Here is a 14,170-nt window from a genome sequence, read left to right as displayed (position 1 = left end):
GAACGTAAAACAAATGCATCACATTTTTGTTTAACAAACATCACCACCTAATATGAGCTATATGGGCTTTATTTATGCCATTTGCAGTAAACATAGCATTAAATATCTTGTCTGGATAAGAACTTGCCTGAGAACACTTGAGTCATAATGCAAGCTGGGAGGACTAAATTGATTTAAGTTAATCTGACATTTTAAAGGAAATTGTCATTATCTAATTCACAAAAAGCTATTTGGAATGGCAGCAAAGAAAACTGTTTTCATTTTGCTTAGATCCAGCGCTGTAAAAGGTCACACGCTTGTAAAGAGACCTCCTCAAATTACAAAATATACTTGAAAAGATTTGCATCAGTAGAATTAGAGTATTTAACTGTGTTTTAATGAAAACAGTCAGTGTTCTTTGTCTCTAAAGAAAGGGAGGATGGAAAGATAAATCCAAGAGGCTGAAGTTCAATTACCTGTTTCTGTGTGTGTGCCACTCACAAGGCTTAGTATATAATTGACTTTTTTATTTTTTTTATTTGATTGAATTCAGAAGTAGAAGGAAAAGAAGTAATCTTTTGATATATTAAAAAGCAGAATTAATTAATTAATTTTAAATCAAACAACCCTACAAACCACAAGTATCTTTATCATTGGGGAACAATATAAGCTATAACTCTAAGTATAACCTCATAATAAAGTGTAGAAATTACTAAAATGAAATCTTAATTTGTTTCCTTCCCATTAATTTTCTCCTGGAAACCTCATGCCAAATGTGACTCTGACTTATGAATACCTTCAGTCATTCTGGATCTGTGTTCTTTTTTTGGTGTCTGGATGATGTGGATGCTTTCTTCAATGCCTTCAAGAGAAGCCATCTACATACTTTTAAACTTTGCTCTTGTTTTAAGTTCGTTAGCTACAGAGTGGGAAATTTCTTGACATCCTTACCGAGAGCTGAGCTGAGGCTCTGCAGGACGCTGATTTCATCAGTCCCCCAGCAGCCTCCAGATGTGATGATCCAGGTGGTGTACAGTGGGAATTCACTGGCTCTTTGCTTGAAAGCACATCCCTTTTTGGTGCTGTTTGCTGGTGCGATGCAGAGGAATTCTGTGCTTTCTTCCTTACCTTTCCTGTCTGTTGGGGAAATGAGAGCCGTTGAGTTGTGATAATAGTGCAAAATTCATAGTCTGAATATGGCATCAGGGCTTGGCCTTTGCACATCTGGGCACCTAGGTGTAGTAGCACTGGGACAGTGCAATATCAGGGAGATAACACTGTCCTCAGCACAAGCATGTGTGGCATGCTGAGTGACAGCATTTCAGAAATTAACAGGCACTGCTTTATTCAAGAGAAGGCATGCCGAGTTAAATGTATGTCTCTGAGCTACCAGCTGCTTTTGTGTATAGAAGAGCTGAAATATATTTTCTCGCTGAGAAGTTGATTCTAAATCCTCCTTAATTTCATCAGAAGAATGCATTGAGCTCAGCGGAATCTAAAGTAGACACCAGCATAGTTAAAAATGCAGAATAAAATATTATTTTCCATTTATTTGCCTTGGAAGGAATAAATGATGCATTTTTTTCAGCCTCCTGCATAAGCCAAGTGGCACACTTAAACTGCTGGTCCAAGCTGTATGGTATTTAGCAAATCAAACTGCTGTGTCTGAGTTGGGGGAGAACTTGGTGTGTTAACACTGTATTTGAATCTGGAAAATCAAGGTACAAAATGCAACAGAACAGCACTACAAAGCAGCAGGGTTAGCTGTGTGTGTGTGGAAACGCTGATGCTCCCAGGCAGCGTGCCATCAGTATGCTCAGTGCCATGTCCTGTGCCGTTGTTGTGTAGGTTTTGCTGTTCTTCTCCTGGGAGAGTGAAGTGCAGCTCTGCCACCTCCACCTTGTTGTTAAATGCTCTCTAGAAAGTTGGTAAATAACTTAATGCAGGAGTCTGAAGTCCCATGGTGCTGTGGGCACCAGACCTTCATTTTCTACACAGTCTGCGGATGGCCTCGCTCTTGGAAACTGACTGAAGCAACTGCCTCATCTGTGTCCTTCTCTACTTGTTGAATTTCTGAACGAGCAGCCAGGATGCCTGAGCCCAGGAAGGCTGCACATCAGCCTGGTTGGATGCCAAAATCTCCGAGGACAGGCAGATGGAAGAACTTTTCATTTCCTCTGCTCAGAACTCCGGGCCTGCTGTCCCTCCATGAGGCAGTCCTGGGCTGTCGGAAGGAAGCTTAAAAGCACAGTGACGTCCCTTGTGTTTATGTGATTTGAGATCTCCAGCCCTCTGTTGGCATCCCTGTGCCAAGTACTTGATGCTAGCATCTGGTAGCTGCAGCCGGTCTCTGGTCCTGAGGTAGGAGCCAGTAACTAGTGGCTGGGTGGATTCTCTGTAGACCAAACTGTTAGTTGCAGTGGTCTGGAAAAGCATTTAAATCCTCCTTCCCCAAAAATATGAAAACTGCTGTGAGTATGTGCACTAAGTTCACCCTTGCTTTTTAGGTGTAGGTCATCCCAGCCACCCACCTCACCTCTCAGAGACACCAGATGTCCAGAAATCCCTGGCTAACGTGGTAACTTCTCAATATTCCACCAGCTGATGTTCCTCAGAAAGAAAAAGAGGGCACATCTAGAAAAAAAAAAAAAGACATACAATGTCCCTACTTGGGCCTGGAGCCCAACTCCTGGCTGCCCAGAAGTGCTGTATGGAGGAGCTGATTAGACAAATGAAGAGCAGAAGTAACTTAAAAAATTAAGTTATATGGGCAACCGTAAAAAAAGTAATGACTGGACTTAGGATTCATAAAAACAATATTCATTATGAAGCTGCTTTACTGTGAAATCACTGTTGGCTCTTTAATGCAGTTAAACATAAAATACAGTAACTGTTTGCAAACTAATTGCCAAGAAAGCAGAGGCAGTCTATCTTCGCATTTGTTTATATGCAATGAGGTTTTTATAATCTAATTTGCAGATTACCAGCCATGATATTTAGGGCAATTAATGGACTGAACTGAATTGTTCACTCCCTTATGAGAGGCTTTCATGGAACATATTTCTAGGCTGAGGAAAGGTACTTAAAATTCTGCACTCCTATTTATTAATGGCCATACCCTTCCCCGACTGTGGTCGTTACCTAGCGAACACAGTTCTGCTTTTATTACTATTCCTATAAATTAGTTGCTTGTAACAGTAATTCATAAGCAAATAAAATTAATTTTCCTTTTCATTTTAAAGCTGACTTCTGTTAAATATGGCACTGTTACTCTGACTACATTGCGAAATAGCTACTGAATGCTTAAGTCTTAATGCTTTGAATAACTTACTCTGGCAATCAATACATAGATTACTGTAAATACCCTGAATGCATTAAACCTTTGCTTCTTACTGTTGTGAGTGGAATCACACCCTCCCTCCTCCCCTTCCTAAACCACTGCTCTTGTTCTTTCCATCTTGCTGTGGATTTTCAACTCTTCAGGGCGAGCAATACATCTTACTTAGGTCATGCTACACTAATCACTGCTGAAATAGCCACGATAGTTTGAAATGTTACAGTACTTTGCTGGAAGCCAGGTGAACAAATTTTGCAGATATTCATCAGTTTTAAAAATTATTATTATTAAGCTCAGGTTTTGTTCTGAAGCAGGTGAGTACACACGATTTGTTCTGACACAGGAGTGTTAATAAATAGTTGATAACATCCCTGGACTTGTACAGTATGCCCAGCACTGCTGGATCGTTTAAACCTCTGATGGACATCCAAGATGCAACTATGGCATAAATAAATAATTTCAACAAGGGGATCATGAGTGGTCGTTCATGCTTTCACAGGTGAGCTGGTGTTACTTTTATTCTTTAGTCCAAGATAAGCAAGCTACCCCTTCAAGCACCCTGCCCTTGCCATAGCTGTTCATACTTTTTCTTGTTCCCCTACGAGAAGCTTCCTAGAAATCACTTTTGTTTGTTTCTGGGCTTATCCCAAGCTGCAGCAGAAGGAAAAGATAAACCTCAGGGAGTGCAGACAGCCTCTGGAAGCTGAGAATGATGCTGGGAGCACCCTGAGAGATCAGTGACCTCCAGTGCTTGGATTCATTCTGAGCCTGTGCTTTGCACATCCAGCACTGGAGCTGATTTGAGACACTCACAACACACACAACCAGCAGTGCTGGTAGCTGAGGGTAACTCCCAAGGCTGATGCTCTAGCTGAGCTTTGCTGACAATATTAAAATTGTCATTTAAGATTTTATAGTAGCCTGTAAGGAGAGTTCAGGCTCTCCAAAGAGCACTCATCCCACTTGCAAATTAAAGGGATGTATAACCTGCCTCTGGAGATGCATTTATTAGTACACTGGCTGGTGAAGGAGCCTTAGTGGGCTATCTTTGGCTAGGCATCTTACTCATAAATTGTGTATACTAGGTTAGTTGACTCCTGGTCCAAGGACAGAAGCTCAGAGTTGGCTGTTCTAGGTAACACTTGCATTCAGGCAGGTGCTATTTGCTTAACTTGTTTTTCTTCCTGTCCTAAGGCAGTCTGTGGCAGTAGCAACTTTACTTAATGTACGTGTATAGTCAACCAAGTCTGTATGAGACCTCACTGGGCAGAGGCTGTTCTGAGGCTGATAGGCAGAAGATATGTGGAGAAGAAAGGCACTTCACAGGGGACATAGGTGGGACTGAAGAAATGGATGTCCCATTCTTGTTACTTTACAGGCTCTCTTTGAGAATATGGGCAACTCATAGACTGCCCTAAATGGACCAATGGAGCTCAAGTTCAAGGTGTAGAGCCTTCAAGTCTTCAGTTTCCAGACATTGAATGTTGGTCTACTTGACATGTTTTATTAGCAATTGTTGAATACCCCTTTCAGATCCAAGCTGTATTTTGGACAGCACAGAGGGGCAAAGTTAAGTCCCACACCCTTCATAAAGCCTTAACCATATGCACATAGTCTTGTACATATGTACTCATCCCTGTTCATGCTGTGATTTTAGGGTTTGGGTGGGCCTAAAGAAGGATGAAATACATTAACCTGAACGTGGTAAAACATGAATGAGGTGCACAGAATAGAAAAAGATTCAAATGCTCCAGCCTGGCCCAGACAAAAAGGTGTTTGTTTGATGCCCACAAATATGTGGCATAGTGTAGTGAAGACGTCAGAAATAAGGTAGATAGTGTTTGTCAGTGCTGTTCGGGGAAGATAATTTCTAGCTGGTATGGGTTGTACAGGATTTATGATTTTTCTTTTCCATGGAAGACTGCTAGGAATCCCACACATGGCTAAACAAAGGCGCAGAAGAAATTTGGTTATCTCAAGTATAACTAGATATAAATTGCTAGGAGCTAGAGCTGCTTCAGTTGAAATATAGTGTCAGCACGAAGATTAATAACTGTTTACGAATACTTGTAGATTGAAAGTTAAAAATGCATGGTAAAACAAAAACTAATAAGCTTTTCATCATGATTCAGTCTATGCAGAGGCTGTCTGTAGAAGAAATAGCCTAGCTGATGACAGATCACTTCCCCCCCACAACATTCCCAATTAAGTTCTTTTAAATGGATACTTAGAAAAAATAGTTAGAGAAAGGAACCATTTGAAAAATGCTCTTTTAATTCACTAAAATGGCACTAGCGCAGGTACAAATCAAGTCGAGCAGCACAAGTAGAAGCCCAATAGCTCACGTGATAGCACTGAGGGAAAGCATTTTCAGAAAACAAATTTAACTGCAATAGCGATGCAGACTTGCAGGCTCCCACACCCTTTATTGGACTAGTTCAGCCAGCCTCCTGCTATCCCAGTCTGCTGAGGTCACCATCCTATAAATGTCAAATTAATATTAAACAATGATAATATGAAACCCAGGGTTTTTAAATTGAGTTAGATGGTTATTGAATGTTAATTACTATGCCATTATTAAGTCATACTTTAAGTTATGATATGTTTATTTTCTAGTTATTAACCTTCATTTTTTTTTTAATTTCGAGATGTCCCAGAGCACCGTTAGCATTAAGTTCTTGTACACTAAATTAAACAGAATATAGGCTGGAAGGACTTTATAGGTCAGTTTTTTGAATGCTTTTTTATGTTAATGTTTTCTTTTTATCTACCTTCCCTCCATCACCCAAAGAAAAAGAAAAAAAGTTGAAATGCTACAGGCTGTTTCGTAAAGTAGAGGCAGTTCAGAGTTTTGCTTGGATCTGCAGTGTACTTCTGGCTTGCTTGCTGGCTGTGATGACTGGGTGGGGATGTACTGGGGAACTGGTGCTCAGACAAAAACCATAGATAGGTCTCAGATTTATGCATACTAAGCATTTACAGAGGTCAGCCCAGCTGGGGATGAGGCAGCTGCTGCTTCTTAATGAGGGAGACTCTAGGTCAGACTAAAGGAACTGTAACCCCCACCCCATTCAGGACACCAATAACTTATTGACCTGCATGCCGAGGCTGAGCTCAGAGTGGAAGGATGGCACTGATGGCTGGGAGATGCTGTTGGATGTCAGTTCCCACTGACCAGAGCTCAGCTTTGCCTCCCAAATACCCGGTGCAGACTACTCGGATCCCTGAAGTCTCACCCAGCACAGGTTGAAGCGGGACCTGGAAGACAAATATTTCTCATATACAGAGACAAAAAAAAGAAGGCCAAACTCACCTTGTAGTACCTGATTCAGCTGGCCATGTGCAAGAGCAGTCAATGGGTCTCCTCCTACCTCAGTGTCCATTCACCTCTTCTGATGGGAAGCCACCTGACTTCCACCAAATATTTCTCGTATGTGACTGCGATGTACTTCTGTAGGTGAAGGGCTCTTCCAGCCCTTTCACTCATAACTCCCTCTGGACATTCCAGTCCATACACTCGTACAAGAGACTTCCCTGGCCCCTTGGAAGTAGTTTAATGCTGGGCGTTGCTTTGTGACTCGCACAGAGGCCACAAGAAGCCTCTGTTCTCTTCCTGGCCCAGGCAGCTGTTGCTGGGGGGTGCTGGACAAGTCATTTTGCTTTGCTGGGTCTCACCCTTACACCTGTGGAAGAGGTGTGCAACCACCTTGTCTTGTTCTCTACCCATTGTCACTGTCAGGAAGAAGTGTCTTCATAGGGTACCAGCAGTTTTCTCTGCCTCTAGCTATGGCGATATAACAGGAAAGTTCTGTGCTATCTAGGCCTTGTCCTTATAATAAAAATAATTTTCTGGAACTGTTATTATTCCAAAGCAGTACCTATCATAGCTAATTAGCGTTCAGACATAAGTCATCCCGGGAGTGGGACTGCTTAGCAATGAGCAGCCCGTGGATTGATTGCACAGCTGTAAGGACAAATGATCCGGAGAGGTTCAATCAGGGAAGCACTCAGATGGAGGCAGAGCCTCTGGTTTATACCGGTCATGACTGAAATATCTTCTTAATGATGAGTTGCCAAAAAAAGTAAGGCAAGGCAAATGTACCAATCAACACATAAAATGGAAATCAGAGATGAGTTTCAAATCAGTTATTCTTTTAGCCTGTGTCTTAAAAAGGCTTGGTTTTAAAGCACATGGTTTAGTGATAGGACTCTGTAAGTCAGGTCACATTGATGGTTGGTCTTGATGATCTTTAAGGTCTTTTTCCAACTTAAATGATTCCCAGAGATGATCCCTCTCCAGCCAGCAGGCAGCATCAGTTAACTGCTGGCTCCATTTCTCTTCCTATGTAGTTCCTACATAGTACAGCTTTGGCAGCTTGGAGGATAATCCTTACCACTGCAATTGTAAGTATCAGCCTTCAAGACAGTTTTCAAGAGAAACAGCTCCAGCCCTGGTGGCACCTGTTTGTGGGGCATGCCAAGTGATTTTTAGAGCAACTGGACTGATGGAAGGGAGCACAGGAGGTACGGACATAAGTTAACACATTAACTTCTTTCCAGATCTTTATTAAAATTGAGAGAGTAATTCATAATGAATAAATTACTTGTTGACATCAGCCTTTTATCTTCTTTGGAGATATGCTACAAGCAAAACATAGGTCCAAATATTTGTCTGTTTGAATTATATGAAAATATCTTTTTGTGTAATTCTCTATAGCTTGGTTCAGCCTCTTAGACATCCCAGCTGTGTTGCTTTGTTGAAGTTTGCTGTATGAAATGGTTCCTCCTTTGTGGATTAAAGCGGAAGCACTTCTGCCATGGCCATTCTTAATGCAAATTTGGTTTCTGACACTAACATGTACTTGAAACCAATCCCTTAATTTCCAGCAAACAGTTTAGATGCTCAATAAACTCAATAAACTCTGACAGCTTTCCATACTTTTACATCAACTATTCTTTCATACCATTGGAAATCTATCATCTTTCAAAATAAGTTAAAAAAAATTAAAAGCATGGCATAAACTTTGATGTATGTCAAGTTCAAGAAATGCTTCTTGACTTCTCCCCTGGTTCCTTGGGTGGGAAGGTTCTTGTAAATGTGTGTGATTCTGGTCACATTGGTGCTTGTAGTAGTACTATCAACCTTAACTGACTATTTTCTTGCCAAAACAATAACATGATTTGTTTAATTATGTTCTTTTAAATTGCATTTAAAAAGTTGACTCTTCTTGATCAAACAATATTCCTTGTACAAGCCTATTTAGGGACATGCTTGTCCTTAAATAAGTGACCTCCTGGCAGTTGTCATCTCACTGGGCATTTCACTCACATTTGATGGAAGAAGGCAAATTAAAAATCAAATCTGGATCCCCTCACAGGTGACTGGAGGAAAAGCTTTGATTTTTAGTGGTTAAAATATATATGGTAGCAATGTACAAGAAGTTTACATTGACTCCATTGGAAACAAGAGCTCCTGTTTGCTCATTGAAGAAAAACACAGGACATAAATTTAATAAGAAATATAAGCTCCATACCAGCTGAAATAGTCTTGCAATTAATACGAGCTCTGTATTGCCTGTGTCTATGCCATTAATGATGCCTCCAATGCAATGACTCCTACTGCGGATGATAGGTGCCTCTCAGGTTCTGTGTGCCCATGAGAGGTCACTGTAATGTACTCTTGGCTGAGGGTTTTCTTACTGCATTGCAGCACCAGAACCTCAAATTCCAGCCCCAGCAACCACCAGCTCTAATGATGGTGACCCACCATGCCATGGTATGGCATATCCACAGAGTCCATGGTAACAGAATGTCTGCAATAACAGGATCCCTCTCCATATATTAGCCTCCAAGTGCTTTATGTCTACTTACTGGTATCAACTCTTCTATTAATCCAGTGCTTATCAGAACAGGTTTTATTTGAGAAATTGTAAGCAGTTACTTTTACTAGGTAATAAACTCTTTTTTTCTTTTCATTCTTGTTCTCTATTTTTCTTCAAATGCCATTGAAACAAAACCATGGTGCTGCAGTTTTAACCATCTATCCAATAAGTTCAATTTTAAGATTTCTCTTATCTCTGGACAAGCTGAAGTGAATAATGATCTAATTCTTTTTCTTCTTGTACTATGAAATTTATTCACCTAAATTATAGGAAGTGGCAAACCTGTAAGCAAGTTTGCAAATGTACCTTGGAGCCATAGATCATGTCCTTGTGCACAGATGGTTCCCTATGTATGATCATTACCTCGAGACTTGCAGAGCTCAGGACAAACCTTGAATTTTCCAAGGACACCACAAATCATAACTAGAGCCTATTGCTTGACATGGATTTTACCCTACACAACTGCATAACGAACTCAGGAGTTACAGATGGAAGAGTCATCTGCACTTCAAGATTCTTCATTTTAGCCAAGTCCAAAAGCTTGGGGACAGATCAGTCCCCTGAAATTACTTGGGAAAGGAGAAATCTTACTTGTCAGATATGAGAGTTACTGAATGACACTTTTCTGCAACCACCTCCTCACAACACTTCAGCCTGGGTTAATGTAAGAAGAAAAAAAAAAAGTAATAGCCTGGGGATATTTGTCATGGTACTGCTGGAAAAGATTTAGTTACATATTTTGTAAATTGATGCCTTGAGATATTTTTTAAAACTTGCCTTCATCTTTTGTTATGCCTATTTTCCCCTTTCAAGAGACATTTAAGCAGCCCGCTTCTCCCTTCCTTTCTAACAGCCAGCAACCTGTTTATTGTCAGAGGGGAGATGAAGCCCTTCGGAGGGAAGGGAGCGGATTGTGTTGCCTGATAGCTGATAGCTTCGGATGAGCGTGAGATGAAGAATAACTCAGTGCAGACAGCTAAGATGGGCCCTGTGGGTCTGAAAGCACTGGGAAACTGCTGCAGCTCTCTGGTCTGATGGAAGCAAACTGCGGAAGCCCGGAGCTCTTTGGTGCTATAATGCATTTGAGAAGTGGGGACTCCATCCTGCATCAGTAGGGATGAGTTGCCTCCAGGTGCGGAGATAACTGCAGCTGCTGCCCTAAGTGTGTTTCACTGCTCTTGGTGGAGAACCTGGCAGGGGAGCAAGCCCCTGTGGTCACCCTGTGTCACCCAGGCTTGGTGGCACAGCTTTGCAGGGTGGGAGCAGCTCACTCACCTCTGCATTTACGTGGAAACAACTGAGATCCTCTATACAGCAGTGCAAAGCAAGAAGGATTGCCCCTGGCTTATGGGATAGTGTGCTAGGAGGCACAGGTCTGCAGCAGATGTCTTGGATGACCTTCCTAGGGCAATATCTGCAATTCTCCCATATCTCCACGTCAGTAAAACATCGTGACTGGTGAGCAATGAGAGATTTGGGCAAACAAGGACACCAGTACCCTAACTGACCTGCCAGATGTGGCTTGCAGAGCACGAGGGCTGGCATACTGCTGCCTGCCTTCATGGAGACAGCAATTTGATTTTCTTTTGTACCAATTTCTATGGCACTAGCAGGAATGACGTGCGTCAGAGACAGTTTCTCTCCAGTCGAATTTGCCTGAAACTTTGAATTGGGTTCCAAAATGATGGTGGGGGAGGGGAGGAGCATGCAGGTGGGAGCTGGAAACTGCGTTGACATTAGCATTACATGAAGCCTAATATTTTAAGAAATAAAGCCCAAATTCTGCTTGTTTAGAGGCGTGATGCAAGAGTTGGTGCACTGCAGAGCAGGATGCTTTTGATCCCTACAAAACAGGACTCCTATAGATCTGGCAGGGCGCTCCAGATGCTCCAGCTCTGCTGAATCCCCAGATACTCTGCCACATCGACGTGACAGTGGTGGCCTTCCCACGGGGGTGCTGCTTATTTTTCCTAAAAGCTTTAAGAAATCCATCTTCTATCTAATATTTAAACCAGGTGCTAATTTGTCTGGGCATCTTAAATGGTACATTTTCCCAATTTGCTGTCCCCGGGCTCCGGAGCTGCAGCGTGCAGCCCTGCAAGGGGAGGGAAGGGGAGGAAGGGAGGAGGGTGCCTGGCTGCCGTCTCCATGCGGTGCCAGCAGCCTGATCAAAACGCTGACAGACCAGGCTGTGTAATTACATGTTTCTAGGAAGTGTGCTAGCTCCACGGGGAGCTGAGTCTGGAAAGAAGGAGAAGGAGGAGGAGGAGGAAGAGACTTTTTTTTTTTTTGGGTGGTAAGGTGAAAGGGGTCAGTGAGTAACGTGGCTCTCGCTGCAATATGCTCAAGGTAATCGCTGCTGTCAGGTGAACGCCAGGTGCTCCCCGGGTCGGGCTCCTCTTGCTCGTGTCTGTATTATGCAGGCATCTGCTTTCACAAGCGGGCGAAGCAGGGCTTGGCAAGAAGAGAGAAGAGGTTTGCCCCTGTTGGAAGCGGTACGTTGCGATATTTGACATTGCTTTTGCGCTAGCACTGCCAGGGCAGAGAGGAAGATGCAGGGGCACAGCAGGCTTATTCGACTTAAGCATTTATGTAGGTGGAGGAAGGAGAGTGGCAATTAAAAACAGTTAATTACGGTGTGCTGGGGCAGGGGGAGGATGGCATGGACCTAACCTGTCACGTAGGTGTTTGATGTGTCCTCTGTTGCTGCTGCTCGCTGTGGCGGGCGTGCATCTGAGCTTTAAATATCCTGCAGCTCCCGATATCTCGTTTCTCCAGCAGGCTCTGCATTTCATTTCCCTCCTCTCTCCAGTGTAAAATTTGGCCTAGCTTAAGCCTCTTTCCCTGGCTGAGAAGGTTATTCCCTTCCCTCCTCTCCTCCCCACCCCCTTCATCCATCCTCCCCTCCTCTCGCGAACGCTCTCCGACCCCGATTTGGGGTTTCTCTCCCTGCAGCCAGCCGTGGGCTCTGTGGATGCCGTGCTGTGACGGAGGGCCGAGGGCTGAGCACGTCGCAGGGAGGATTTGTACGTAGGAAGAGAGGCGATGGCCGTGCAGCGTGCTCCCGAGGCTGCTCTGAGCCTGCTGATGGTGAGTGCCTGCTGAAATCCGCTCGGGAAGGAGGGGGGGGTGAGGGATGCTGTGCCGCACGGATTCAGGGCACAAAATCCACACGAGGGTTTTGCCTGAGCCACCTCTTGGCTTTTACAGGTCCTGGGGAACTTTGCAAGGGACTCAGGTGAAAGCACTCATCCCTTGATGGGTTTTAATGCGTCCTGACCAAGGCACTTGTGGCAGGTGTTTGAAGTCTCCTTTCTGACACAGCTGGTGCTCGCATTCGGGGTTTATCCTGAGCTGTAGATATTTCATTTTGCTCCTCATATCAGTGAATTTTCATGTCCTGCTGCTCTCCCTCTTTCTGCCCTTGCTGACTGTGCAGCCACTTACCCGCAGAGCCAGAGACCTTGATTTCTGTCCGGCGGGCGTGTTGCTGGCTGCAGCCAGGTGCTTTTGGTGCTGTGTCACTTGGGGACCGGTCCTCTGATGCAGTGAATTGCCATTTGGCTCGCTGCAGACCATGTCAGCCCTGCTGCTGACTGCAGACTGCAGTAATGACCAGCATTTACCTGAGGTATTTGCTACAACGTGTTGAGCTACTGACCTACTTCTCAAACTTCTGCATATTTATAATATTCCAAAGAAGATTATTTAGCATAACACGTGGCTGAGTCCAGAAACATGTCCCTGTCCTGCTGCAATTAAAATAAAACCTTTTGGTGGGGGTATTAGAGAGTTATTTAGCTTTACTGATTTTTTTTTTTAAACTCTTGTTGCCATTTTCTATGCAGCAGCATCAAGGGACAGTTTTAGTGTAATATCTCTGCTGGATGCTTTTCTGCCTAAATGTCACCGTAATGTTTCTGCTGGAGAGCTGTTACAAGCAAAGAGCATGTGTGTGTGCATGGATGCATACATATTTATTCTCTCTATATATAATTATTATCACTGATCTCTTTTTCGATTGCACTAGGAAATGGTCCCTAGCACTCAGAGACATGATGAGTTTTGCAAGGGCATGCTGCAGGATAATAGCTTTATGGTGCCCGGGGCTGGTGACAAAGGTCAAGTTGAGAAAAGCAAATTTTATGTCCATTACTCGAAATGCTAAACATGCTATTAAACCTCTGCATGGCTTGTTTTATACTTGCCAGGGACTAACCTGCTGTACATGTTCATTTTATTTCCTCCTGCTTACCTCTGGCCTTCCCGGCATTTTAAATAACCTCTTTCTTTTTCTCTTTTAAAGATAAATTAACGGGTGCCAGCCACCCCTTGCCATTCTTTGGGCTGTATATGTTTTTATTGTAATTATGCTTTTAATCTCAAGCTAAACCTCTCTTTCTCTCCATCCCCCACCTACGTATTCCTTGAGCTGACCCTGTCAAACTCTGGTACAGTGCCAAGCTGCCCCCAAAAAATTATTTTAAAATGTGATTTTCTGTGGTTGCATGGCATTGGCCCAGTTAACATTTTGTGGTATTTTGGGTCTTTCTGCAGCTCTGACCCACAGCCTGGACCCCTTGGGTCTCCTCACCTTTGGGCATGGACCTGGACAGGGTTGTTGTGGCCTCCCAGCCCCCAGCAGATGGGTTGGGTTAGAGGTTCTGGTTTCCCACCCCATGGATGGTTGGGGTGGAGGTGGTGGGGACATAATTCTGGGGAGGGAGAGGGCTTGTGTAACTCCTTAGGCTCTGCTCCAGGATTGTCTGGTACTAGAAGCTTGTTATGGTTGCCAAAATGTGATTTGGTATATAAAATACTTCACTTTGCCAACCCCTCTTTTGCCTTAGAATTTTCTTGGGCCATGAATTAGATTAGTTAACTATGGAAACCTGGTTCTTTCCCCTCTGCTCTGCCTTGGCTTTGGTTGCATGCTTGAGCAGGCTCCCCTTGAATCAATAATAAATTCTTG

At 43.4% G+C, this 14,170-nt stretch overlaps 1 protein-coding gene across 1 annotated transcript in view; it reads left to right on the top strand.

Annotated features, from left to right (window-relative positions):
- Positions 1–12,178: 12,178 nt before the first annotated feature.
- The window catches only part of FRMD4A (FERM domain containing 4A), a 348,357-nt gene continuing 346,365 nt past the window's right edge, over positions 12,179–14,170 (top strand). Inside the window, exon 1 of the mRNA XM_072024583.1 lies at positions 12,179–12,288. Coding sequence (XP_071880684.1) covers positions 12,244–12,288 — 45 coding nt within the window. The 5' untranslated portion in view covers positions 12,179–12,243. The remainder of the gene's footprint in view (positions 12,289–14,170) is intronic.

Source organism: Anas platyrhynchos, chromosome 1, assembly GCF_047663525.1.
Source record: "Anas platyrhynchos isolate ZD024472 breed Pekin duck chromosome 1, IASCAAS_PekinDuck_T2T, whole genome shotgun sequence".
Taxonomy (NCBI): Eukaryota; Metazoa; Chordata; class Aves; order Anseriformes; family Anatidae; genus Anas; species Anas platyrhynchos.
This window is presented reverse-complemented; position numbering and strand designations above follow the sequence as displayed.